Genomic DNA, 27,963 nt, shown 5'->3' on the forward strand with positions numbered 1-27,963 from the left:
TACCCCCTGTCCTATTCTTAGATCTGTAGTTCTGTGTTTCCACAGGCCATAAAATCCAAGAAAATCCATGATGGTAAAGATAAGCTGAAAATTTCCATCACGAACTAAAGCCCAATACCGAAGGAACTATGTGTAAAATTTGGAAACATCTGGACAAAGCATTCATTTTGGAGTTGTGTATACTGGAGAATACACACAGACAGCAAGACACATACTCAGAAAAGACCCAAGATATACCTTAAGCACTCACCCTGGGCTGATCTCAAATTTTCTATCTTAAATATGGCTTTTAAAAAAATTTAGTGTTCTCTTGGTTGCAGCTGCTTTTCGGAGCTCCTATAAATTTATTTCAGCCAGTCTAGTTGTTTTTTTTAATATTTCCATGGGGAAAATTAGAGCTTAGATCTTCTTAATTTCTCTACTTTGCTAATGTCAGTCTCTGGTCCTTTATTCCTTATTCTCTCTATCCTTTCAGGAGACAGGAATCAAAACGAGATGGCGACTCTTCACAAAGCAGGATTAAGGTGCTTTTCACTGGGAGAGCTTTCATGCTGGCAAATCAAGAGACATGTTGTGAGTAAATTAGCCAGAAGTCAAGACTCCATGATAAATATTGAAGGAAAGAGCTCTGAGTTCCCCAAGCACCATGATTCCCCCTGTCAGGTGGGAGCAGGAGAATCTGTTCAAGCTTCTGTGGATGACAGCCTTCTAGTGAATCACATAGGGGATCATTCCAGGATCACTGAAAATCAAGAATTTCCAACTGGGAAAGTTCCGAATTCTTGGAGTACAATATATCTGAATGAGACACAGAATTATCAGAGAAGTTGTAAGCAGACTCAGATGAAAAACCAATTATGTATATTCGCTCCATATGTTGACATTTTCAGTTGCATTTCACACCACCGTGATGATAAGATACTGCACAAAAGAGATAAAGCTCATAGCAATAGTGACTGTGGTAAAGACACCCTAAAGGTACCACCTCTTACCCAGTGTAGTGTTCACACAGGACAGAAAACCCACCAGGGTCATGAATGTGAAGAAGCCTTCAATGATAGCTCCAGTCTCGAATTTCATAAGCAGGTACACTTGAGAAAGAAGTCTTCAGTGTATAGTACGCATGAGAAGGACACTAGTCATAGCTCACGTATTCCTGTTCAACAAAGTGTTCGTACTGGAAAAAAACGCTACTGGTGTCATGAATGTGGTAAAGGTTTCAGTCAGAGCTCAAATCTGCAAACTCATCAGAGAGTCCACACAGGGGAGAAACCCTATACATGCCACGAGTGTGGTAAGAGCTTTAATCAGAGCTCACATCTTTATGCTCATTTGCCTATTCACACAGGAGAGAAGCCCTATAGATGTGACAGTTGCGGGAAGGGCTTCAGTCGTAGCACAGATCTTAACATTCATTGCAGAGTTCACACTGGAGAGAAACCTTATAAATGTGAGGTGTGTGGGAAGGGCTTCACTCAGAGATCACATCTTCAGGCCCATGAAAGAATTCACACCGGAGAGAAACCCTATAAATGTGGGGATTGTGGTAAACGCTTTAGTTGTAGCTCAAATCTTCATACCCATCAGAGAGTCCACACTGAAGAGAAACCATACAAATGTGATGAGTGTGGTAAGTGCTTTAGTTTGAGCTTTAATCTTCATAGTCATCAACGAGTCCACACAGGAGAAAAACCATATAAATGTGAAGAGTGTGGTAAGGGTTTTAGTTCAGCCTCAAGTTTCCAGAGCCATCAGAGGGTCCATACAGGAGAGAAACCATTTCGATGCAACGTGTGTGGTAAAGGTTTCAGTCAGAGTTCATATTTTCAAGCACATCAGAGAGTCCACACTGGAGAAAAACCGTACAAATGTGAAGTGTGTGGGAAGCGCTTCAATTGGAGCTTGAATCTTCACAATCATCAGAGAGTCCACACGGGAGAGAAACCCTACAAATGTGAAGAGTGTGGTAAGGGTTTCAGTCAGGCCTCAAATCTCCAAGCCCATCAGAGCGTCCACACTGGGGAAAAACCATTCAAGTGTGATGCATGTCAGAAGCGATTCAGTCAGGCCTCACACCTTCAAGCCCATCAGAGAGTCCACACTGGAGAGAAACCATATAAATGTGACACTTGTGGTAAGGCCTTCAGCCAGAGGTCAAATCTTCAAGTCCATCAGATAATTCACACTGGAGAGAAACCATTTAAATGTGAGGAATGTGGGAAAGAATTCAGTTGGAGTGCTGGTCTCAGTGCTCATCAGAGGGTCCACACGGGAGAGAAACCCTATACATGCCAGCAGTGTGGGAAGGGCTTCAGTCAGGCCTCACATTTTCACACACACCAGAGAGTCCACACTGGAGAGAGGCCTTACATATGTGATGTCTGTTGTAAGGGCTTCAGTCAGAGGTCACATCTCGTCTACCATCAGAGAGTCCACACTGGAGGGAATCTGTAGAAATGAGAGAGGTGTGGTTCAGCCTTCAGTTAGAGCTCACATCTTTGTCTCCGTTGGGAAGTCCATGCTGATGATTGTGAAAAGTTCTTGTAAAACTAGAAGCTTCTAAGAATCTTGACGGGAAAGAAGTCTCTCAAATGCTGTGTTTTAGACTTGGTCAGGATGTGAATTCTTTACAAACGTCATATTTCACAGATGAGAGAAAACTTTGTTCTGTAAATATGATCAGTGTTTATATCAGAGTTACCAAGTGTCCCAGTTCTCAAGATGTAACACAGCAGAAAAGTCTTGTCAGAGTCTGCGCAGGAGAGAGGCCTTCCTTTAACAAAAGTATGATTGACAGAAAAAATTGATGTCAACTAAAATGTAACCTCCATGTAAGGAGGTGTTTTTCACCACTTTGTCTCTACCATGTAGAATTGTGCTTAGCTCATAATAGGGCCCAGCAATTACTGAAGAAAGTGAAGAAAATACCTATAATTAGGACAAATACTTGAAAATTCTAGTCTGTTTTGTACCGTAAATTTATATTAATTTATATTCAAAAGGAATCCTGCAAGTAGCCTTAATAACGTTAGTTTCAGTAAGTACTGAAAAGTGTATAATACTGCCTTCCATACTAATACAGATTTGGAAAAAAGACATGACTGGCTCCCATCCTTCAGCCTTAGTTCTTTGTACAGTGTATCAGTTGTATACAGTATGATTTTTAGCATCATTAGTTTATAGACCGAACAATACTGTTTTTATCTAATGTGACCCTGCAATTTACATGATTAGAATTTTTGGACACTAAGCTTTACTGTAACTCTGAAAGTGTTAAAAGTAGTTACTGATGACAAAAAGTTTCTTAGTAAACTTGAATTGTTAATCATTGGTTTCATTATTTTCATTCAGGTTCAGGTCAACTTGCTTTTCTATGTGTAGCCTTTCCTGCATCTAGACCACTTTAGAAGGAGATTTGGCAGATTTCAAGCACATTAATTTGTCACATTTATCCCCTTAAAAGGAAGTGGCAGGGCAAGAAACCTGTTGGGTCTTTATTGGAATTTTATCTTATTGTTTATTTATTCTGTTGAATAGAGCCTTGCAATATTGCCCAGGTTGTTCTCAAACTCCTGACCTCAAGCATTCCTCCCACCTTGGCTTCCCAAAGTGTTGAGGTTATAGATGTGAACCTCTGTGCCCAACCTTGAAATTATATTCAATGTAATGATTTAGATGGATTACCGTTTACACAGCATTCTATGCTTAACACCTCTTGGTATTAGTGGACAATAAATACTCTTTGACCTGGCAGTCCTAGCACTAGAAATTTCACTTAGGAGATTGTGACAAAAGTGATAAAGATTGTACACAAGGATCTTTATCCTGAATTCAAAAAGGAAAATGTCAGTAAAATATTTGAGTAAGTCTTGATAAATCCTTATAATATACAGCCATTAAGATGATCAGAGGTCTATAATGACTAGAGAAAACATTATTCATGAGAAAACTAGGTTAGCTCCTTCCTGGGATGGATCCAATTAATAGAAGTCTGTCCACCTAATGATGTGATTATATGCATAGAAATAATAGAAGGATATTAATATGCTAACAATTGTTTACTGTGACATGGAAGGTTGGGATGATATTTTAACTGTTCAAAAAATTGTGGTGACATCAATTTTATCAAAGTAAAAGTGATTCACTTTGATAAAATTGATGATAATCCCTTATAGCTAAATCTTGTTTGCTTTATCTCATTATATGGCATGTAATCCTGTGTTATGGATGTGTAACCGGCTTAAGTCCAGCTGTTTGCTACTCAGAGGCTGAAAACATGAAAAGCAAAATGTAGTGAAAGGAAAGCAGTTTTACTAATGAAATGTTAGCAATTGGGAAATGGCCAGGCTCATGCCTTAAAAGACCATTCCAACTTTTTGGGCTGAGTGAGGGAGTTTAAGAGGGAAAACTTGGTGTGGGAAATAAGTGGGAGCGGTGCAGTCAGGTGCAGGTCTTGCATGTCTTCTTCTGATGGTTTTCTTGAGTAATCTGCCCATCTGGAGGTCCAGTTTGCATCATCTTGATATTGGCCCAGGGGTGGTAGATGAACTGTTCATAACTGCTCCTAAGTGGGAGGATTGTGTGGCTGATTTGTTTAGTCTCTATGTCTGTTTTGCTTTAAAATTAGTCCCTGGAATTTCTAAGCAAGCACAATTATACAAGGGAGCACTGTGCATGAAGTACCTGGTGGGAAGGGGAGAGATGAAGAATTTTAACATATAAGGCCACATTCTGAGATTGGGGAGGAAAGGGAGAAAAGTTTTTAAATGTATTTCAAAGCTGGAATACTCTGTTAGAATTCCCCACTGTCAAACTTCATCCTATTTTTATGGAAAGTGGGCAACACAGTTAATCTGGCTGCTTCCTGCTGAAAGGGGGCATAGTTGGGAAGTACCAGAATGGAATCTATTCACTTGGAGTTGGAAATATATCCGCATTCCCAGATCTATAGCAGGAACTTGCTGGAGCCTTACAGTGGGAGGACCAAGGACCTAGGAACTTTTGAGAAAGTCTGTCCTCAGTGTATAACAGAGGTAAAATCCACAGCAGCTGATGAGGACAATGAGAAGAATACCAACCATACTGTATATGAAAGTCTTTTATGAGGAAGTCAGCTGGACCACACTGTGTAAGGGTCCTGGGAGAGGATCCTATATCTGTCAGAAATATGGGTGTCCAATGCATGCATAGCTTGGGTCATATTGTGAGAATAATGTGGTATATATACACAATACTTAGTCTTTTTTTTTTTCCTGAGAGTCTTGCTGTGTCACCCAGGCTGGAGTGCCATGCCACAATCTTGGCCCACTGCAACCTCTGCCTCTCAAGATCAATTCTCATGCCTCAGCCTCACCAGTAGCTAGGATTACAGGTGTACACTACCATACCCAGCTGAGTTTTGTATTTTTAGTAGAGAGGGTTTCACTATGTTGGCCAGGCCAGTCTCAAACTCCTGACCTCAAGTAATCCACCCTTTTTGGCCTCCCAAAGTGCTGGGATTACAGGCACTGTGGTCCGTTGCTCCTGGACAGAACATTCAGTCTGAATCAGTGCACAAGGGCTGCCTTGTGCTGAGTCAGGGTATCTAAGGCTGTATAGTTGTGCAGGGCCACTTGTCTAATCTTGTGAGGGTCTTTCAGTGAGAAAGGGAATGGCATGATGGATATTATTAAAAGTAGCAGCCGTATGTGTAACCAGGTCTTTTATTTGTAATTTTACATCTATGGCCACTGCCTGGAGGGGGGGAAAAGAAGTCTAGTGGGTACAACCACCTTGATGCCTATTTTTGATGGGGTTGTCTAGCCTTTACACTTTCCCAGTTGGCGTGGAGAGAGTCTAAATAGGAAAGGATACATCCTGGTAGGGAAGGGCACCCGCAGGTGCGTCTACCAGTCCAGTTGTAAGTGTTGGGAAAAGGGCTTGTGGGGTGCCTACATAAACTGGCCATAAAAATATGGGACAATAATTTGTGGAAAGCCACAAGAGGCCTCTGAGGAAGAAAGCCTCCTAATGGCCATCATGTTCCCATACTCAGAGCGAGACCTGCTCTCTTATCTGTAAACACTGTGTTCAAGAAAAAAGACACTCCTTTAAAGCACTGAAGTGTAGACAGATATGCAGGCTCCTATTTAAGCCCACTCCCACCAGCTACTCTCCGATAAAGATACACTGTTTGAGCACAAAGGAGATTCACTTAAACCACCGTTGCTATAGATCACGCGTATAACGCACTGCCTCCCTTTCACTGTTTCGCCCTGAACATCTTAGATCTAAGTGATTATACTCAATAAATAGTGTAGAGACCGAAACTCTGGGCCTTTGCAGCTTCTGATTTGCTCTGGTCCCCCGGCTCCCACCTTTATGAACTCTTAACCTGTCTCTTCTCATTCCTTTGTCGCCACTTCGCCACTGGACTTCGGGTACCCTACGGGTGGTGTTAAGGCTGGTCCCCAACAGTAAGGCCAACCATGAGTGCTGCAGACCCATAGCAAACCCCAGGGGGAAGGATAAGGCTCTGTTATGGAGGTGGATGCTATTTTGATTGTGCGTCCTGGTCACATGTTATTAGTCAGTCCAAGGGTTTGGCCACATTGTTGAAGAGGTAATCATCCCATATCGTGGGAGATAGTGCAGGGTGTACTGTTACTGTGTTTTTCAGTGCGTAGAAGTCTTGATCCATTACCTGGATTTATACTGCCATCAACCATCCTATGCCATCGTGTATGGCATATCCTGTAGTGGGGGTGGCATTAACCTGTTTATGAACCAGAAGGAAAATATGTTTATGTGTTTTCTCAGAGGTGGGGAACTCATGGTAAGTGCTGCTCTAATCATAGTAGGGAAACAGGTGAGTATTTTTACCCCACGTATAAAAATACTCAAGTGCTCAGGTTAGCAGTTTTTATGCACCATGGCAAGCCTGTGATTAAAGAAAGGGGTGGCATCCCGCAGACCCAACAGTCTTTTATTTTAGAGGTAACTCACCAGCTGTGCCCATTCAGCAAACAGGTTAGTTTTAGCAAAGATAAAGAATGTACTTATAACTGTACAATTCATTAACAATTCATGTTAACAGAAGGGTGTTACTTATTTGTATGATTTTTCTTTAATAAATAACTTTAGGTCCTCTTGGTTTACATGACCAAGCAGTCCGGTTGTCTGAGGTATCAGGTTGAGGAGGAGCTGCCTTCACCTTAGTGTGATGTATCCATGGTCTGATTCCATCCAATCTGACAGATGAATGGATGGTTGAGTTACTGTCTACTTTTTGGCTAGCTGTTGGTCTGGCCCTTGGTTTCTGTAGGATTTTAGTAGCACTTTATTTTCAATTCATAAAGATCTTGACCCATTACCTGGATTTACACTGTCATCAACTGTTCTATGCCATACTGTATGGGAAAGTAGAAAGGGTGAATGAGTATTATTTAATTTAAAATTTTTAGGGTTTTAAATTACACAAAAAGTCTATAAGCATTTATCTCATTTATATGTACTCAATATTTTCTCATTTTTAACAGCTTATCTAGATTACTACTGAAAACTGAGATATCACATAAAGTTGGTCATTAAAGTTATTTCCCTGTTAACCATTTTTAAAGTCTGAATATCAGATATGCATCTAACTAAGAACCTTAAACACTGGGCATTTTGCCAGTAACTCAGACGATTTAGCTGTTTTCGTTAAACTAACAGTTGTAAATTTTATTTTTCAAAAAAAATTGCACAAAGATTACTCTGTTTTCAGTTGGGTTTATAGTCTCAGAACGTTTGTGCCAAACTGTGACACCTTAAAACATTTAGCCAAAGCAACTCTAAAACTATAAAACTTATTTACCCAGACAAAAATGTATGCTGACAATTCTGAAGACATTTTAATCTTACTAATGATGTTAAAACCAGTTTTATTTACTGAAGATCTGTGTGAACTTGAAAAGCATTACTTAATTTCTAATTACTCATCTACTTACAAGGCCATTTGGTAGCATGCTAGAGCAACACATAACAATACATGTTACATGTAATGCAATCACATAAACATATCTAAATATGTACACACATATACAAACAAAGATCCAATAGCTTTTTGAGTTCTAGCCATAAGATAGCAATACAGACTCACCATTTTATAAAAGATAGCTGTATCCAAAAAAAAATTTTTTTTTAATGAAATGGAATCTGTTTACATGGCTAAACTTTGCCCTGATAGGTAATCCAAGAAAAACAGTGGATCAAAATTTTGGGTAAAACAGTTTTTATGGCAGTTTTAATTTTTAAAAACCTCTTTTACCTTTTTTAAATTAAGTTTTAAAGGAGTTTGCAATGTTTATATTTTAGCCAGAACTAGTTGAACTGTATAAGAATAAAAAATTATCTACATTACTTTGAAACAGTGAATTTTATCTCAACATCAGTAGCTTACTAACAGGAGAGTCAACACAGGCTGAAAACAAAAGAGAGACATAAATAGAGAGCTTTAGAAGATTCTGCTTAACTTTATAGTTGCAGGTTAATCATTTGAGCTCTGAATTTTTATTGCTGTAATTTTCCCATCAATTTAAAATGTGTACAAAAACGGCCATAGATATGTAACCAGCTGGATTCCCAGATAGTCTAGAAAAGAATTCTCACACATTCTCCTCCCCACAAAGCTTGACACAAGTGTCTAAAATATTCTAAAATCTCAGAGTTACAAAATTGGTAGCCAACATGATAAAACCTGCTTTTCCCCTAGCAAGGAGAGGAGCAGCCTATCTTGCTCCCCTCTGATAATCAGTTGGACCTGGTCTTGGCTGGTGGGATGGAAACTGCCAAAGCACCCTCAGAAGGATAGGTACCACTAAACAGAAACCACAGATGGATCCAGTGTAGACAGTGTTCCAGACTGGTACTCAGGGTATTTTAGAGAAAAGTCCTGAGATCTTGTCTCAAACCCAGATGGGACCATAGAGTGACCTGCATTAGGTCCTGATGGCTGAAAGCCCAGATGGCAAAGACAGAGGATTTCTGGATGCACTCTGGTTGCCCAGTTCTTGAAGCCCATCAGCTTCCCAGATGTGGCTTTCCTCACTCCCACACAGTATTACAGCAGCTGATGCCGTGAAGAAGAGGGAAGGGCAAATCCCCAAGACAAAGAGTATTGACAGTTGTTGGGAATTCTGTAAGGTCCCAAAAACAGGGTCAGCTAGCCATAAGCAGCTAGCATTTGCAAGTGACTGCTGTACTGCCTGGTAGCATGAATGGGTAAGTTCTGGCATCTGCTGTGCCCAATTGCTCCATTCATTGGAAACCAGGTGTACAGGCTGAGCTGCTCAAAACACACAGTTCCTCACATGGGGCACGAAACTTGTAACCAGCTAAAATCCACTGCTTGCCACTCAAAGGCTGAAAACACAAGTGACGTGTAGTGAAAGAAATGCAGTTTTATTAATTAAATGCAAGTAGTTGGGGAATGGCCAAGCTCACGCCTTAAAAGTCCAGTCTTACTTTTTGGGTTGACTGAGGGGGTTTAAGAAGGAAAACTTGGTGTGGGACATATGTGTGGGAGTGATACAGGAAAATGTAGATCTGTATGTCTTGTTCCAGTGGATATCTTGAGTAATTGCCCATCCAGAGAAATAGTTTGTGTCATCCAGATTTTGGCCCAATTAGTGGTGAACTAACTGTAACTCTTCCCTAAGTGAGAGGATTGTGCAGCTGGGTCTCTATGTCTGGGCTGTTTTATAATTAGCCCTGGAATTTCTAAGCAAACACATAATTAGATAAGCAAGCACTGTGCATGGAAGTACCTGGTGGGAAAAGGAAATTCAAAGAGTTTTAAAGTACAAGGCTACGTTCTGAGATTGGGAAGTGTATTAGCTTGTTTTCATGCTACTGATAAAGACATACCCCAGACTGGGTAATTTATACAGGAAAAAGGGTTTAATGGGCTTACAGTTTGACATGGCTGGGAGGCCTCACAATCATGGTGGAAGGCAAGGAGGAGCAAGTCACGTCTTACATGGATGACAGGCAAAGAGAGAGCTTGTGCAGGGATACTCCCCCTTTTTTTTGTTTTCTTTTTTTTTTTTTTTTTTTTGAGATGGAGTCTCTGGATTACAGCAGGCAAAGAGTGCAGAACCCCCCACATATTTTTTTTTTTTTTTTTTTTTTTTAGATGGAGTCTCGCTCTGTCACCCAGGCTAGAATGTAGTGTGCAATCTCGGCTCACTGCAACCTCCCCCTCCCAAGTTCAAGCAATTCTCCTGCCTCAGCCTCCTGAATAGCCAGGATTACAGGCACATGCCACCACTCCCGGCTAATGTTTGTATTTTTAATAGAGACGGGGTTTCACCATGTTGGTCCAGCTTGTCTCGAACTCCTGACCTCGTGATCTGCCTGCCACGGCCTCCCAAAGTGCTGGGATTACAGGCCTGAGCCACAGCACCTAGCCAAACTCCCCTTTTTAAAACCATCAGATCTTGTGAGACTTATTCACTATCATGAGAACAGCACAGGAAAGACCTGACCCCTTGGTTCAATTACCTCCCACCAGGTCCCTCCCACAACACATGGGAATTCAAGATGAGATCTGGGTGGGGACACAGCCAAACCATATCAGGAAGGAAAGGGAAAAAAGTTTTAAGATGCATTTGAAGACTGAGACACTTGGTTACAGATGTATGTAAATGGATGTTCACAGTTGCACTGTTGATAATAGCAAAATTTGCATTTATCAGTTGGACTGACAAAATATTTGATGACTTATCCATTCAGTGGAATATAGAGTGAAATGAGAGGAGGTAAATTTATAATTATTGACATTGGTAGTTACTCAGAATATGTTTAGGAAAGTGGGCAGAGACAGGATTTTGTATGAATGTGTATATATGTGTATGTGATATGTGTATATATGTAAGTATGCATATGATCTTGTTACTTTAAAGGGGCTAGTGTAGTAATTTTTAACATTTTTGTAATGTTTTTTAAATGTTCTAAAACTTTTATTTTGAATTAATTCTAAACATTAAGAAAAGATGCAAGAACAGTACAAAAGAATCCCACATATTCTTGGGGTCTCTAAGGTGACTGCAGTTAAACCTGTTCATTTCCACATCTACTGCCTGAACCGAGAGAACACAGCTTTGGTTCCTCAGGCATGTGACCTCTTCAGCGTGGTGACTTCACAGAAACTGGACATTACATGGTAACTCAAAGCTAGTATCCAGATAAAAGCCAGCACAAGTACTATGGCCTTTTCTAATCTAGCGTTGGAAGTTCCAACATTACTTCTGCCTCAGTTTGTTGAGACAGTGAAAAACCTATCCACAATCAAGGGGGTAGGAAAATAATCTGTAAACATATTTTAAGACCACTGTAGGTTGATACAGTAATGTTTCCTAACCTACAGAGTTTATTCAGTTTCCACAGTCGTCCTATAATATTTACAGCATTTTCTATTTCAGGGTCCAATCTAAAATGTGTCATGCCCTGCATTTCATTGTCATGTTTCTTTAGTTTTTAACCTAGATCAGTTCCTTAGTTATTTTTTCTTTCGTGAAATGAGCCTTTTTGAAGACAACAAGCTATTTTGTAGAACAACCCTAAATTTGAGTTTGAGTCCTCATGATTAGATTCAAGTTAAATGTTTGTAGATTGAGTATTGCATGAATAATGCATACTTCTCTGTATCACAATAGGAAACACATGATGTGTTTTGTTGGTGTTAGCATTGATAACTTGTATAAACTGGTGTCTCCCAGGTTTTTCCACTAAAAAATGGCTATTTTGGCTTTGAAATTGGTAAGCAATTTGCGGGAAGATCTTTGAGCCATTTGTGTGGAAAATCTCATCTTTCACCCACTAGTTTTAGTGTTCATTGATGATTCTTGTCTGAATCAATTATTATTGTGATGACTGCAAAATGATGACTTTCTGACTCTGTCATTCCTTCTATTTTTAGGAATTGGCATCCTACTGTTTGTTAGAAGAGGTTTTCCTTCCCCTACCCCCATATCTCTCTACCTGTCTGTCGTCCATATGAACCTTTGTTTTCTGGTACAATAATATATTAGGTTTATCTTGTATATTCCCTGTCCCAGCCACAGAGCTCTGATTGCTTTTAGTGGGGAATGATACTTAGAAACCAAGATCTGGGTGCTGTGCATACTAATCATTATTGGGATAATAGTCGTGTGTGTGTGTGTCTGTGCAAAATAATGATCCCTCTCATTTTAAATAAGTATTGCAGGATTCTTGCTAAGGTATTTTCCCATTCCATATTTACTTCTTTCTCTGAGAGTCAGAAATTGGCCCCCGGCATCATCAGTATGTTTACTCACCTGTTCAGTTCTCCAGTACATGGCAAGTAGTTTTGGAGTTGCCAAATAACATGAATGCACATAACAAACTTTGTTAGTGTTCATGATTTGTTTGCAGGTCTTTTTCTCTTTAAACCAAGTATATATAGATAAAATTATTCAGGCCAGGCGCAGTGGCTCATGCCTGTAATCCCAGCACTTTGAGAGGCCAAGGCAGGAGAATCGCTTGAGCTCAGGAGTTTCAGACTAATCTGGGCAACATGGTGAGACCGTCTTTACAAAAAATTGGCTGGGCATGTTGGTGCATGCCTGTAGTCCCTGGTACTCAGGAAGCTGAGGCAGATTGGTTGAGTCCAGCAGGTTGGGACTACAGTGAACTAAGATTGCACCACTGCACTCCAGCCTGGTCAACTGAGACCTGTCTCAAAAAAAAAAAAAAAAAAAAAAAAATTAACAAAAGCCATAAAATCTCCTGCTGCAAATGACAGGATTTTATTATTTTAATGGCTGGACAATATTCCATTGTGTGTGTATATACCACATTTTCTTTCTCCTGTCATTTGTAGCTACATGGATGGAACCAGAGGATATTGTTAAGTGGAATCATCCAGGCATAGAAAGACACATTTTACATATTCTCATTCCTATATGGGAACTAAAAATATTGATCCCAAGGAGGAAGTGATTTAGAATGGTGGTTATCAGAGGTTGGGATGGACAGGGGTGAGGGAAAGATGGAGAGGTTAGTTAATGGGTACAAAAATATGATTAGATAAAACAGTGTCAGTAACACTAGAACTTATTTATTCTATCTAATCAATAACACAGTAGGGCAACTACAGTTAATAATTTATTGTATATTTCAAAATAAATAGAAGATTTAGAATGTTCCCAACACAAAGAAATGATAAATGTTTGAGGTGATGGATATCCCAATTACCATGATTTGATCATTATACATTGTGCACAAATCAAAATATCACATGCATCCCATAAATATATACAACTATTAATATATTAATAAAAACTATTTCAAGTGTTTTATTTTTAGAAAAAAATATTAATTTTACTCTGGAAAAATGTATATACTTTAAAAGATTCTCCAGAAGGTTGATGCATGGTTCAAATGGCAAACCATAACCCACAGTACCTCTATGAATATTTATTTAGATATGATATATTTAGGAAAATGAAAAGTCTCTACATGACTAAGAGCAAAAAGAGGTTTAGAAAATAGCTGCTTTAGAAGTGCACAGAAAAGGGAGTGTGATACGAGAATGTTAACTGAGCATCTATTCTTTAAGTAAATTTCCTCAGTAGGTTGGAATGAACAAATATGGGAATCAACTCAACCAGAAGGGCAGAGGTGAGGGAATCACAGAAGAATTGACCCAGAGCCCTATTTCAACCAGACCTAGTCCTGTCCTACCTGTATTCTTTTTGTTGTTTGTTTTGTTTTGTTTGAGATGGAGTCTCACACCGGCCCCCTGGGCTGGAGTGCAATGGTGCCATCTTGGCTCACGGCAACCTCCGCCTCCTGGGTTCAAGCGATTCTCCTGCCTCAGACTCTTAAGTAGCTGGGATTACAGGCATCCGCCATCACACTCGACTAATTTTTGTATTTTTAGCAGAGATGGGGTTTCACCATGTTGACCAGGCTGGTCTCGAACTCCTGACCTCGTGATCCACCCGCCTCAGCCTCCCAAAGTGCTGGGATTACAGGCATAAGCTACCATGCCTAGCCTCTTCTTTTTAATTATGCATGCCAATAAATTTTGTTCCAGCTAGTTGGAGTGTGACTTTCTATTTCTCACAATTGAAAACATCTTGATTTAAACAACCATGAGCTCCAGCAGCCCACCCTAGTAATCTGGTGGTGACAAAGCAGAGCATTATTGGCCCTGTATTTCTTTTTTTGTTTTTATCTTTTTTATTTATTTTTTCTTTTTCATTTATTGGCCCTGTATTTCTGATGGTAGCATGAAACAAGATATCATGGAACTTAAGTACTCATTGTCCTGGAAGGTAAGGTTCAGGACAAAAAAAACCAGTGGGAAACTTTCTCCCACCTCCACTAAATATACACCTGAGTAAACCCTTCATCCAATTACTATGATTTGATCATTACACACTGCATAATGTGTAATGATGTCTGAGAAGTGTGGGGCGTTGTCCAAAATGCTGTGTCCTTAACAGGTTAGTCTAACATCTAAAATGCATGCCATATGATGTTCCCCTTTTTTGCAAAACCTTTCTCATGAAGCTTTATGGAACTAAAAACCAGTTGGGATTTTTTTCTTAATTCAGTCTGTTTCTATCACAAAAGCCCCCACCAAAGAAACATAGCACAGCTGTACACTGTATGGAAAAAGTCTTAAATGATCAGATAGAAACTTTGGCCTGTTACTGCTTGAAAAATGAAGCCGAACTGAGGACAGAAGCCAATTGCTAAAATATTACTCAAATTGTAGACTGCATGGTTTTCTGTGTTTTAATTAAATGTCATTTCCTTGAATTTATTTTAAGACTTCTTGCAAGAATCCTTTTCCCAGTACAATTATAATGACGAATTGGGGCTGAGCTCACTAAAATGTTCAAATATATGTCCTATATATGATAGATTTTTCCTATCAAGTTAATTCCAGGGAAGCCACTATTTGTTAGGTACTGGTTCAAGGTCACGATTATACAGCAGCAAACAGTGTTCCTGCATGGAGCTTAGATTCTAGTGGACACAGATTTCGTCATGTCCCTCATTATACTTTTGCTAAAGTTCTGACCTTATCATTTTGAAGTCTTCACTCCTGCATATTGCTTATTGAATGTGAAGGTTCTGATTGAAATGTATTGTATCATTCTTTATAGGGTTTCTCTGTTTTGTGTTCTCTTGACAACTGTGACATTTTGAGCTCTGCTTGAAACTGGTCATATTCATACAAAAAATAGGTTTTCTTCAATGGAATTCAGATGACTATAAAAACTCAGCTCACTCATGAATTCTTAAAACATGACATTTCATAAATATTCTCTGCTGTGCGGATTTTCTAGGAAAATGAGAAGTCTAAGTCTTGAAGAGCACCTCTATCACACTCATCATGATTAATGGATTTATCACCATCATGGACTCTCTGATGAATCTGAAGACATGAACTCTTACTAAAGCCCTTACCACACACAAAACATTTGTATGGTTTCTCTCCAGTATGGACTCTCTGATGGGCTTGAAGATGTGAGGTCTGACTGAAGCTCTTACCACACATGCCACATTTATAGGGTTTCTCTCCCGTATGGATCCTCTGATGAACATGAAGATATGAGTTCCAGATGAAGCCTTTCCCACATTCTTCACATTTGTATGGTTTCTCTCCTGTGTGGACTCTCTGATGGGCTTGAAGATGTGAACTCCAACTGAAGCCTTTCCCACACACATCACATTTGTAGGGTTTCTCTCTAGTATGGACTCGCTGATGGTCCTGGAGATGCGAACTCTGGCTAAAGCCCTTCCCACATGTCTCACATTTGTATGGCTTCTCTCCTGTGTGAACTCTCTGATGGGCCTGAAGGTGAGAGATCTGACTGAAGTCCTTCCCACATGTGTCACATTTGTAGGGTTTCTCTCCTGTATGGACTCTCTGATGGGCCTGAAGGTGGGAATTACGGCTGAAGTTCTTATCACACACATCACATTTGTAGGGTTTCTCTCCAGTGTGGATTCTCTGATGGGCTTGAAGATTTGAGGCCTTACTGAAGCCCTTATCACATACCTCACATTTATATGGTTTCTCTCCAGTGTGAACTCTCTGATGAAGACCAGAATTCCTATTAAATATCCTGTCACTTACTTCCCATTTGTATGTCTTCTCTCTAGAGTGACCTCTCTGATGGGCTTGAAGTTGTGATGTCTGACTGAAGCCTTTATCATATACATCACATTTACAGGCTCTCTCCCCAGCACTATCTACACAGTGAGTGTCAAAATCTAAGCTATGATGGAAGCCCTTCCCACACCTGCCACATGTACACAACTTCTCTCCTGGGTGAGTAAGCTCATGAGAGGGAAGACAGGAGTTCTGGTTGAAGCTCTGGGCACATACCTGACATCTGTAGAGGTTCTCTCCTGTGTTGACTCTCTGATGAGGTTGCAGATGTGAGCCCTGACTGAAGCCCTCACCACTGTCACCATTCTGATAGCATTTCTCTCCTATGTGGACGCATTGATGCCTGGGAAGCCCTGAGCTGTAACCTATGCCCTTCCCATACTCGACACTTACATGAGGCTTGTCTTCTAAGTGTAGTTGCTGGTGAAGTTCAAGATGAGAGCCAACACTGAAGCCTTTTCCATTCTCATTAGAGGTTTGCTCTCCTGATTGGATTATGCTATGCTGGGATGATTCCTTCACACAGTCTTTTCCACAATTATTGTGGCTAAAAGCTTTCTCTCTTTTGTGTACTGCATGACCATCATGTTGATGAGCAATCCTTTGCCTAACACAATGATCACATTTACAGAGATTATTTTTTACATCAATTTGCTGACACCTACTCTGATAATTCTGTGGTTCTCTCAGATACATTTTCCTCCAGAAATCCCAGGTGGTCCTCATTGGAAGCTCTTGATTTTTGATGCTATTTGAACTCTCCCCTTGCCCCTTTATTGTATAGTTCTCATCTTCAGAGACCTGAATAGATTCTCCTGTCCACACCTGACAGAGGGAATCACCTTGTTTTAGCAACTTGGACATCTGACCTTGAAGATTTATTATGAAGTCTTGATTACTGGTTAATTTACTTGTAAATTGTTCCCATATTTGCCAGCATATAAGTTCTTCATATGAAAGGAATCTTAATCTTACTTCTTGAAGGGTATCTATCTCCTTTTGATTCCTGTGTCCTGGAATGATAAAGAGAACTCAGAAATGAAAATGAAGACAAGTGAATATTTGTTCAGAAATAAAAAACATTTCACAGGTTGGTCACATTGGGAAACCTTAATAAACTAGTGGAGAGAATTCAGCTTGACTTTATCATTGGTTTTTTTTTTTGAGACGGAGTCATGCTCTGTCGCCCAGGCTGGAGTGCAATGGTGTGATCTCGGCTCACTGCAAGCTCTGCCTCCTGGGTTCACGCCATTCTCCTGCCTTGGCCTCCTGAGTAGCTGGAACTGCAGGCAACCGCTACCACGCCCAGCTCTTTTTTTTTTTTTTTTATGTTTAGTAGAGATGGGGTTTCACTGTGTTAGCCACGATGGTCTCGATCTCCTGACTTCATGATCTGCCCACCTCGGCCTCCCAAAGTGCTGGGATTACAAGCCACCGTGCCCGGCCTATCATTGGTTTTTTTCATGCCTATGTGAACAAAAAAGGCTGGTTTCTATATATAAAATGTTAATGAGACTGATTTAGAGCTATACCAAGACTGTTTTGTTTTTGTTTGTTTTATTCTTTTTTTGGGACGGAGTCTCACTCTGTCACCCAGGCTGGAGTGTGGTGGCATGATCTCGGCTTACTGAAACCTCCACCTCTGGGGTTCAAGTGATTCTCCTGCCTCAGCCTCTGGAGGAGCTGGGACTACAAGTGCATGCCAGCACACCCCGTTAATTTTTTTGTATTTTTAGTAGAGACAGGGTTTCACCATGTTGGCCAGGCTGGTCTTGAACTCCTGACCTCAAGTCATCTGCCTGCCTTGGCCTCCCAAAGTGCTGGGATTACAGGTGTGAGCCACCATGCCTGGCCAATACCAAGACTTATGTATGTGGTCAAATACACATACAGAGCAACAAAAAGGTGTCCTAGAAAGATGTTATAGAAGAGTAACTTTACCTCCTTGTCCATAAGAATAATCACTTAAAAATCCTCTCCTCTTTTCCATGGCAGATGTATAAAATCTACAAAATCCTGGCTATATGTAAGCCTCAGAATCATGGTTACATTGTACAACCTACATCTGTGTATGATAAAAAGTCCAAAATGGTTAGAAAAGCCTGAATCTCTCCTTCAGTATTTACAACTCTCACCAAAGGTCACGCAGATAACACAGGTCAGGGAGAGCTGTGAGGGAGCCATTTCACTACTATTCAAATGAAAACACCTATCCATTTGTCCATTAACTGACGTTACTGACATCGGTCCATTAACCCATTCATTCACTCATTCAGTCACTCATTCAACAAATATTGAATGAACGTGTACTATGTGCCAAACCTATGAAAGGCAATAAGGATCAGCAATTTTGAAACAGGTAAAATTAGTGTTGGGCACAGTAGCGTACTCCTGTAGTCCCAGCCCAGGAGTTTGAGCTGCAGCAAGCTATGATTGTATCACTGCACTCTAGCCTAGGTGAAAAAGCCAGACCCCCATCTCTAAGAAAAGAAAAAGAAAAATGAAAAGAAAACAGGTAAAATTCTTACACTCATGAAGTTACACTCTAGTGGGGAAAGAGACCATAAAAAAGTAAACAAAATATAATACATGAATATGTCAGCTGGTGATTGACGATTAATCACAAAGTCAGGTGGAATAAAGAGATGGGTATTTAATTAAATGTATTTATTTATTTTATTTTTGAGAAGGGTCTTGTTCTGTCACCCAGGCTAGAGTGCAGTGGCACAATTCTAGCTCACTGCGAGCTAATTTTTTTATTTGTTGTAGAGGTGGGGTCTCACTGTGTTGTCCAGGCTAGTCTTAAACTCCTGGCCTCAAGTGATCCTCCCACCTTGGCTTCCCAAAGTGCTGAGATTACAGGGATGAGCCATCCCGCCCAGCCAAGGATAGGTGTTTTAAACAGGGTAGTCAAAGCAGGTTTCTGTGATGAGATGACATCTGACCAGACACAAAGGAGCCAAGAGGATGTATGAGGTAAGAACATCCCAGGCAGACAGAAGAGCAGGGCTTCAGGTAGAAAGAAATACATGTAGGCCAGGCACAGTGACTCATGCCTGTAATCCTAACACTTTGGGAGGCTAAGGTGGGAGGATTGCTTTAGCTCAGGAGTTTGAGGCCAGCCTGGTAACATAGTAAGACCTCATCTCTACCAAAAAAAATACATACATATATATATATATAAAATACATGTATGTATTTTTAAAATTAACCTGGTTTAGTGGCATGTGCCTGTAGTCCCATTCCAGCTACTCAGGAGGCTGAGAAGATCGATAGAGCCCGGGAGGTCGAGGCTGCAGTGAACCATGATTGCACCACTGCACTTCAGCCTGGGCCACAGAATGAGACCCGTCTTTAAAAAAAAAAACAAAAAAAAACAAAAGCACACTTGGCATGTATAAGAAACACACAGCAGTCTTGTGTGGCTGGAAAGAAGTGAGCAAAAGGCAAAGGATAGGAAATAAATTCACAGGGAGAGGGTGGCCTGAAGGCTCACACAGATTTTGGAATTAATGAGTGAGATGGGAAGTCGCAGAAGGGTTTTGAGCCAAGGAACAACATGATCTGACTTACATGATCTGGCTGCTATGTGGAGAATGGCCTGGAGGGAGGTAGAAGGAAGAATGTCATGTGCAAGCTGCTGCAGTAAACCGGGGTGATGAATGCTGAGGGCTTGGGCCAGGCTGGTGGCTGAGGAGGTGGTGAGGAGGAGAGGACTGGGTTGTATCCCGAAAAGACTCAGAGCTGCATGGTTCTCACCTGAACAGCCATCTCCTTGGATTTCTGTCTCCATCAGCCAAAGCTTGTCTTCTCTTCCCAACTGTAGTATCACATCTAGTTTGAAGGGGTGATAGCCTGTGAAAAAGAAATGGCATATATATAAAGTGAATGCATTATAGTCAAAAATTTTAATTCCAACACTACCATTTTCATGTGCTCTAAGTAGTATTTTTCAAAATTGTGATCATGAGCTATTGTCTGAATACCTTTTAATTTGTGATCTGGTACAAAAATACATAAGTGTCAATCACTGAATCAAGTGATCAGATAATCTGATCCTAACCATTGTCTACTTTTATTACATCTTCTTTCCTATTTCTACTTACAGTTTTTGCTGCCCTGAGTGCAGTTCCTGACGATGAGCTATAATATTTCTACTTCATTTCATTAAACACAATAATAATGTAACTCACCAACTGATTTCAAAGCCCACCAAGATTTCACAACAGCAATTTGAGAAAAATAGACAAGGTATAGACAAAGTGTCCCTGGGGAATTAGGAAATTCACACCCCCAAGTTCAGAGAAACATTTTAAGCATCCCAAAGTCTTAAATAATTGAAAGCCGGACAGTCCAGAGGGCTGACATTCAGTTACAGTTTGAGGTGCCTGTGCTCACCCACTGACAGCAGGTTCCTGAAGTTCTCCAGCATCACATCTTGGTACAGCTTTCTCTGGGCAAGGTCCAGCAACCCCAGCTCCTCCCTAGTGAAGACCACAGCCACATCCTTGAATGTCACCATCTCCTACAACATCAAGCAGATGTAATCTCAATCTCATGGCCAGTATCTACTGGGAGAGAGGCAGCACTGAGCAGGTAGAACAGGCAGGAAAATGTTCTGGATTGTGAAGGCCTCAAATCAACTTTAAGTAGCTTCCTCCTTTTCTCCATCCCACATGCCAGTCTCATAGACTACTTTTCCACAGTCACATCAAAAGTGTATGCTACTAAAAAATAACTCCTGTGTATTTAATTTGGTGACATTTATAAGTATTCCAACAGTAAATGCCCCAGCACTGTAAACCTTGAATCACACGGAATATGTATTTTATAACTTGACTGATACTACGGAATTGTCCTAGAAATGTTGGGTCAATTTAGTACCAACGCCGAAAAAGGTGTTTGCACATGCATGTTTATAGTAGCACAATTTGCAATTGCAAAAATGTGGAACCAACCCAAATGCCCATCAATCAATGAGTAGATAACGAAACTGTGTGGCCGGGCACAGTGGCTCACGCCTGTAATCCCAGCACTTTGGGAGACTGAGGCGGGTGAATCATGAGGTCAGGAGTTTGAGACCAGCCTGGCCAACATGGTGAAACCATCTCTACTAAAAATACAAAAAATTGGTGGCAAGTGCCTGCAATCCCAGCTACTCGGGAGGCTGAGGCAGGAGAATTGCTTGAACCTGGGAGGTGGAGGTTGCAGTGAGCCAGGATCACGCCACTGCACTCCAGCCCAGGCGACAATACAAGACTCCATCTCAAAAAAAAAAAAAAAAGGAAAAGAAACTGTGGTATATATCTATATATCTATATCTATATCTATATCTATATCTATATCTATATCTATATATGAGATAGAATACTACTCAGCCATAAAAAGGAATGAAGTAATGGCATTTGCAGCAAGCTGGATTATACTGGAGACTATTATTCTATATGAAGTAACTCAGGAATGGAAAACCAAACGTTGTATGTTCTCATAAGTGGGAGCTAAGCTATGAGGAGCCAAAGGTATAAGAATGACACAATGGACTTTAGGGCCTCAGGGGGAAAGGGTGAAAAGGTGGTGAGGGATAACAGACGATGCCTCTGGGGAGTAAGGAACTGACTTGAAAGAGACAGGAAGAACCTTTTTGGGGTAATATAAATGTCCTATATTTTGTTCTGAGTGGTGGGCTAATGCAATTATACAACTGTCAGAGTGGGATATACAACTGTTATTGACCTGACCACTTAAGATATATTAATTTTGTAAGTAAATATTGCATTTTTAAAGCCCCATGAAAAAGTATTGCAAATTGAAATAACATTTAGAGACACTACATTGTGTATGTTTGTTCATAGCCTCTGAAAAATTAGACAAAAAATGAAAACCCTTCTGAGACAAATACATAAACACTAAATCATACAAAACTCTAGTGATAACATTAACTGAAAAAAGAAAATTATATATAGAATGCGATTGTAGTTCTGTAAAATACACTGATAAGTATACATATAAGACATACAATATGTAAATACATATAAAATAGTATGGAGGAAATAGATGATTTGTATTTTAGTGCAGTAATGTGGACATTTTCTCCCATTTTTTGATACCTATGAATTTTTGCACTACTACTTATGAAATAAAGAAGATGAAATAAAACTACCAAAACTAAAAACAAAACAAAAGCTAAAGACATAAACGAAAAATTGAACCAATCGACAATCAAGTAACTAGCAGATCCCAAATACCTGTTTTCCTCCTTTATCTTTCTCAAGGAAGAGAAAAAAAAAGTGTCTAATCTTTGAGGGAAAGAGATGTCATTTTAAGAGATAAAAATCAAAACTCAACTCACCTGAAACTTGGTCATTTTCTCCTGCTCCTTCTAGGGAAGGGCAGGGTCCTGCGAAGGCAGAAGTGGGAAAAGAGAAAGAAGCCATGAGAAATAGGCCGTAGCCCACATGGCCGTTCTGGGTGAATTTTTAAAAGGTGGCCGGGCATGGTGGCTCACACCTGTAATCCCAGCACTTTGGGAGGCCGAGGCAGGCAGATTGCTTGACCTCAGGAGTTCGAGACTAGTCTGGGCAACCTGACAAAACCCCATCTCTACAAAAAATTACAAAAATTAGCCGGGTGTGGTGGCACACACCTGTAATCCCAGTTACTCTGGAGGCTGAAGTGGGAGGATGGCTCGAGCCTGGAAGATGGAGGTTGCAGTGAGCCAAGATGGTGCCACTGTACTCCAGCCTAGGCAATACAGCCAAACTTTGTCTCAAAAAAAAAGACCCTTTCTTCCACATATCACTAGCCCCTCAGCCAGGGGCCCTTCTGCAGTGAACAACCTGCCCGATTCTAAGTAGCAAGCCTAACATAATTATGAGTCCTTTGTAGTTTCCAGGGTTATCATTCTCATACTGGATACTGTGGGAAATGAAAGGCAGCAGAATGTACTTGCTACAAAAGTGGATTCTAGGGTCACAAGGTCTGGGGTCAAATCCTGGCTTGGCTACTAACTCTTTAAGCTCATTAACCTCCGCATTCCTCAAATCTGTCACCTGCAAATGAGAAAAATAGTGCTTTCTTGCAAGATTATTATAAGGGTCTAATGTGTGAACAGATGAAATCTTACAAATGATTTCCCTGCAGTTGCACAAAAGCAGATGATATTATGCATCATAAAATTGTTGTTACAAATGTCTTTTGCCATCATTTCCAACAAAAGAGTCTTTTATAACATCCAGATTTCAAAGACTGTACAATGCTTTATCTTATGAAATTCACCTTTACCTCTGAAAAGTCTATTAATTCTGATTGGCTACATTACTTACTACTTTGTTGTCCTGTAATATTTGATATCAGCGTTCAGTTTTATAAAAGGCATAAATAGTTATGAATTTTCTTCATGTAGACAGGAGAGTCTCAGTGGTATAGCTCCCTTTCCCATGCTCACTGTCGTAAGGAAATACTAATTTAAAATGTGTCTCTGCTAGTTTTTTTTTTTTTTTTAATTTTAAATGAAAGTTTGACAGTATGTGTCTCACTTAAGTGAAAAATACTGTAGTACTAATAATAGATCCTAATCTACAGAATTGCTTTTGGGATTAAGTGAGCAAATCAAATAGTCTTGGCTAGGCTAATCCATAGAGACAAAAAGTAAATTCATAGTTGCCAGAGGCTGAGAGAGGAGATAGTAAAGAATGATGGCTAGGGAATAGGATGTTTCTTTTGGGGGTGATACAGATGTTCTTGAATTAGAAAATAGTGACGGTTGTACAACCTAACATTGTGAATACACTAAATGCCACCGAATTGTACACTTTAAAAGGGTGAATTATATGGTATATGAATTATGACTCAATTTTTTAAATAGGGAGGAAAAGCCTTGGTTCAGTGTCTGGCACATTATATAAGCTCTCAGTAAATGATGACATGATGACTGTTGTTCCCATTTAATGGATGAGGAAGCTGAGGATTACTGAGATTAAGTTACCCAAGGTCACAGAGCTGGTGAGGTGAGACTGCACCTAAATCCAGTTGAGTCCAGAGCCTGTCTCTTAATCGTGTCTCCTTCTCTAATCAGAAATATGAAAACATGGAAGGAGTCATGTCTTAGAGATCAGAGAAAGGGGAGTTGGAGGGTGTGAACTGCTGAAAATGATCTGCTGAGAGATACTGGAGCCAGATGATGAGGAACCTAATATCCTAATTGACTCTTCTGACGTACTAGCTCTTTGTGCCTGTTTCCTTGCCCATAAAGTGAGAACAACAACAGCATCTACTTCGTGGGGTTATTAAGAGGTTTCAGTGAGTATATACAAGATAGCGTTCAATACAGATAGCTACTCCCATTCACGGGTCCTCCTACTTCAGGCAGAAACACTCTAGTAGGGAAAAGAGCAATGTATTCTCTTCTCAAAGCTAGGGAGAGATCAATTCTTAACATCCAATTCCCTTTGTTCTGGTCCTATATTTCCCTGCACCCTCCTGCTCTGCTCAGTAACAGGATTTTGCAAGACTTGACATTTCACAACATTTAGTAGAAAAAAGCAAATGGGGTCTGGAGTGCCTGGCTCAGCTCTGCTCACTATATGTACCAGGGCCACTTTTCTAGGCCTGAATTTCCAGACTTTGTTCATTCCTAGGTTGTCAAGTCCTCTAGTGCCTTTGCTCCTGCCACTCTGCCTCCAGAGAGGACCAGCTTCCCTGTCCTTCTCTTGTAATCCCTCCTCTTGGAAGCATTCTGAGTAGCTGGGGCATTTGGGGTATAATTAGTAAATCAAGCATCTGTTTTGCCTGTGAGGTAATGAACAATTACTCATCTTTTTATCCCAAGCACCTAGAGTATAGTGAATATTTGATGCACACGGAATCAAAGAATGACACACAGACAAGGATTGTACTAATTGCTCTCCAAGATTCCTTTGAGCTACAAAATTCTGAGGCTATTCCTAATTGGGAGGAGGAGAAGATGAACTTTATCTGTCAATTTCTTCTTGCTTTTTAATTTCATTTGCTTTGCTCAGTCAACATCAAGGTCATCCTTAAAAGTGAAATCATTAAGCCGGGCACAGTGGCTCATGCCTGTAATCCCAGCACTTTAGGAGGTTGAGGTGGGCGGATCACTTGAGGTCAGGAGTTCGAGACCAGCCTGGCCAACATGGTGAAACCCTGTCTCTCCTAAAAATATAAAAATTAGCCGGGCATGGTGGCAGGCACCTGTAATCCCAGCTACTCAGGAGGCTGAGGCAGGAGAATCGCTTGAGCCCGGGAGTGGGAGGTTGCAGTGAGCTGAGATCATGCCATTGCACTCCAGCCTGGGAGATAGAGGGAGACTCAATCTCAAAAAAAAAAAAAAAAAGTGAAATCATTCATAAAAGGGTCAGTCATAGACTGTGGATAATGTAAACCCTATCTATTTATTTTAATAGCAGTGTCAGGTATTTACTCAAATGTCATCTCCTCAGAGTTCTTTCCTGCAAATCCTTTAAAAATTTTTTCTTTATTACTCTTGAGCATTCCCCAGTCATTGCCTAAGCTGTGAAACCATTTCTTTTCCTCTTTTTATTTTTATTTTTAATTTTTTTGAGACACACTTTCATTCTCTTTTCCAGGCTGGAGTGCAGTGGCATGATCTCAGCTCACTGCAACCTCTGCCTCCTGGGCTCAAGCGATCCTCCTACCTCAGCCTCCCGAGTAGCTGGGACCACAGGTGTGCACCACCACATCCAGCTAATTTTTAAATTTTTTTGTAGAGATGGAGTCTCACTACGTTGCCCAGGCTGGTGTTGAACTCCTGGGCTCAAGCCACCCTCCCGCCTCAGCCTTCCAAAGTGTTGGGATTACAGGCATGAGCCACTGTACCCCCATGGGACTGACATTTCTCAGGGCTGAAGGAGAGTGTGGCACAAAGGTCAAGAACCCACTCTGCCTGAGCTCAAACTCCCAGTTCAGGCGCTTTCCTGTTGTTTTACTTTGGGAAGATAAATATTTTACCCATCAGTGTTGTCATCTGTAAAATAGGAATGATAATATTATCATTGTTATGAAGATTAAGCTAATTAATGCATGTAAAGCCTATAGAAGAGACCCTGGCACTCATTGTATTAACAATTATTACTCATTCATGAACACATGCCTAATCCAACCTCCCGTTTATTCCATAAATATTTGAGCTTTTGCCCAGCAGGAAAAATAATATTGCTAATGAGTGAAGGAAATCTGTTCTCCAACTGAGCAGAAATAGCAATAGCATATATTAAGTCCTCTCACGTTGAGACAATGTTACGAAGAGTCAGGGGGTCGACACCCTCCTCTCTGCAGCCCTCCGGTTAGTCAGGGCTGAGGAAGGAAAGGGGGTTGGAAGATACCCAAACTGTGTTTCTGGTCCAGGATGAATGACAGTGGACATTCCCAGGCACCACATGGAGGTGAGACACACTCATGCCTTAAAGGAGACGGAAAAATAAAAAAGATGGAGAGAAAACTGACGCCCCCCTCCCCCCGTTAGGAAGCCAGGAACAGCCCCGCGGAGTGCAAGGATCAGAGAAGGGTGAGTGGCGCTGCACCTGGAGCTCAGAACCCACCGCGGGCTCACAGAAACTTTCAGAGACTGAACGCCTCTCCTCTCCAGGAAGAAATAAGAGATTGGCAACAACCAGCCACCTTTTCAGTGTGTGCCAGGATCGGTCCTAAGCATTTTTACATCTATTTATCTTACGTAAATCTCACGAAACTCCTACCAGATAGGTACTACTATGAAATTCACTTTACAGAGGAGAAACGGAGAAATTATATGCCAAGATTATATTGCCAGAAGGTGGCAGAGCGTGTGGAAGCTGGGGAAAACCAGGGAACTTGAGCGCCCGGGACACCCTCAAACCAGACGTGCGACCAGGAGCCATTCCCAACTTGGAGACCCATGCACCGCCCTAAAAGCAAAGAGCAAGCAAAACATCGACCCCACCCTCTGTGGCTTCTCTTTATTGACGGTGAAGGCAGGCACCTGCGAGTCTCATGCCCAGGCCAGGAAAGCTCGCAGTAGATGCAGAGGTTCCGCGCTGACTCACCTCCCAGAGGGGATTGATGACGGCTGCCTGGCCCTCCTGCAGCGGAAGTGCACAAGGTTGCAACTCCTGCACTACACTTCCCAGAATGCCCGAGCGGAAACAGGCTACCGCCCCGCCCCGCCGAGCGGAAGTAGTCTTAGCTACCTAGTTCTCACGCACTACGCTTCCTAAAATCTTCCGTAAGGCAGACCTTGCCACTTTAAAAAATTTATTTATTTTTAACTATGTAAGTGGATTCAGTTAACTGTTCTCAGGGGCTATTAGTACTTGACCTTTATTTTTCTGTTCCTTCCCTATTCTGTTTTATTTCCTTTCTAAAGTGACACTACAACTAAGTGTGACTGGAAAGTTAAATGTGGCTGTTTCAGAGTGGAGAGGCAAAACAAAGAAAAAAGAAAATTAAAAAATGAAGTAAATGTGGCTGTATAGAGAGAAAGGTGAACAGAGAATCTCAAACTTTTTTTTATCTTACTGCATTCTTTACATGTGCCTGGATATATCTAGACAATGATATCATGAGCGATTCAAAGATGTTAAAGACTCACAAGAAGGAAAAGTAACCTTTGATCGGGTCACAGAACAACAAAATTTTCTCATTTTTGTTGGGTTTAATTGCTCACTTTGAAATACAAGGATTTTTGGCAAATGAACGGGGCTGGCAGGGAAGTGAAGGAAATATGCTAACAGTGAACTATCTAAAATAAGAAATCAAGAAACTATTCCATTTAC

General features: G+C 40.7%; 2 protein-coding genes across 5 annotated transcripts in view; one reads left to right on the plus strand and one right to left on the minus strand.

The window, feature by feature from the left end:
• The window catches only part of ZNF235 (zinc finger protein 235), a 31,466-nt gene extending 18,712 nt beyond the window's left edge, over positions 1-12,754 (plus strand). For all 4 annotated transcript variants that reach the window (XM_037991790.2, XM_007997094.3, XM_037991789.2 and 1 more), the window contains exon 5: positions 476-12,754. In XM_037991790.2, the coding sequence (XP_037847718.2) occupies positions 476-2,454 (1,979 nt within the window). In that variant the 3' untranslated portion in view covers positions 2,455-12,754. The remainder of the gene's footprint in view (positions 1-475) is intronic.
• A 1,793-nt stretch (positions 12,755-14,547) lies between these two features.
• Positions 14,548-27,564, minus strand: ZNF233 (zinc finger protein 233). The gene is given in 6 exon segments (XM_037991792.2): positions 14,548-15,442; positions 15,445-17,187; positions 19,934-20,029; positions 20,573-20,699; positions 22,524-22,571; positions 27,235-27,564. Coding segments are annotated over 5 exon segments (2,010 nt in total). The 5' UTR covers positions 22,539-22,571; positions 27,235-27,564; the 3' UTR covers positions 14,548-15,413.
• Between the last annotated feature and the right edge of the window lie 399 nt (positions 27,565-27,963).

This window comes from Chlorocebus sabaeus, chromosome 6, assembly GCF_047675955.1.
Source record: "Chlorocebus sabaeus isolate Y175 chromosome 6, mChlSab1.0.hap1, whole genome shotgun sequence".
In the NCBI taxonomy this organism is placed as follows: domain Eukaryota; kingdom Metazoa; phylum Chordata; class Mammalia; order Primates; family Cercopithecidae; genus Chlorocebus; species Chlorocebus sabaeus.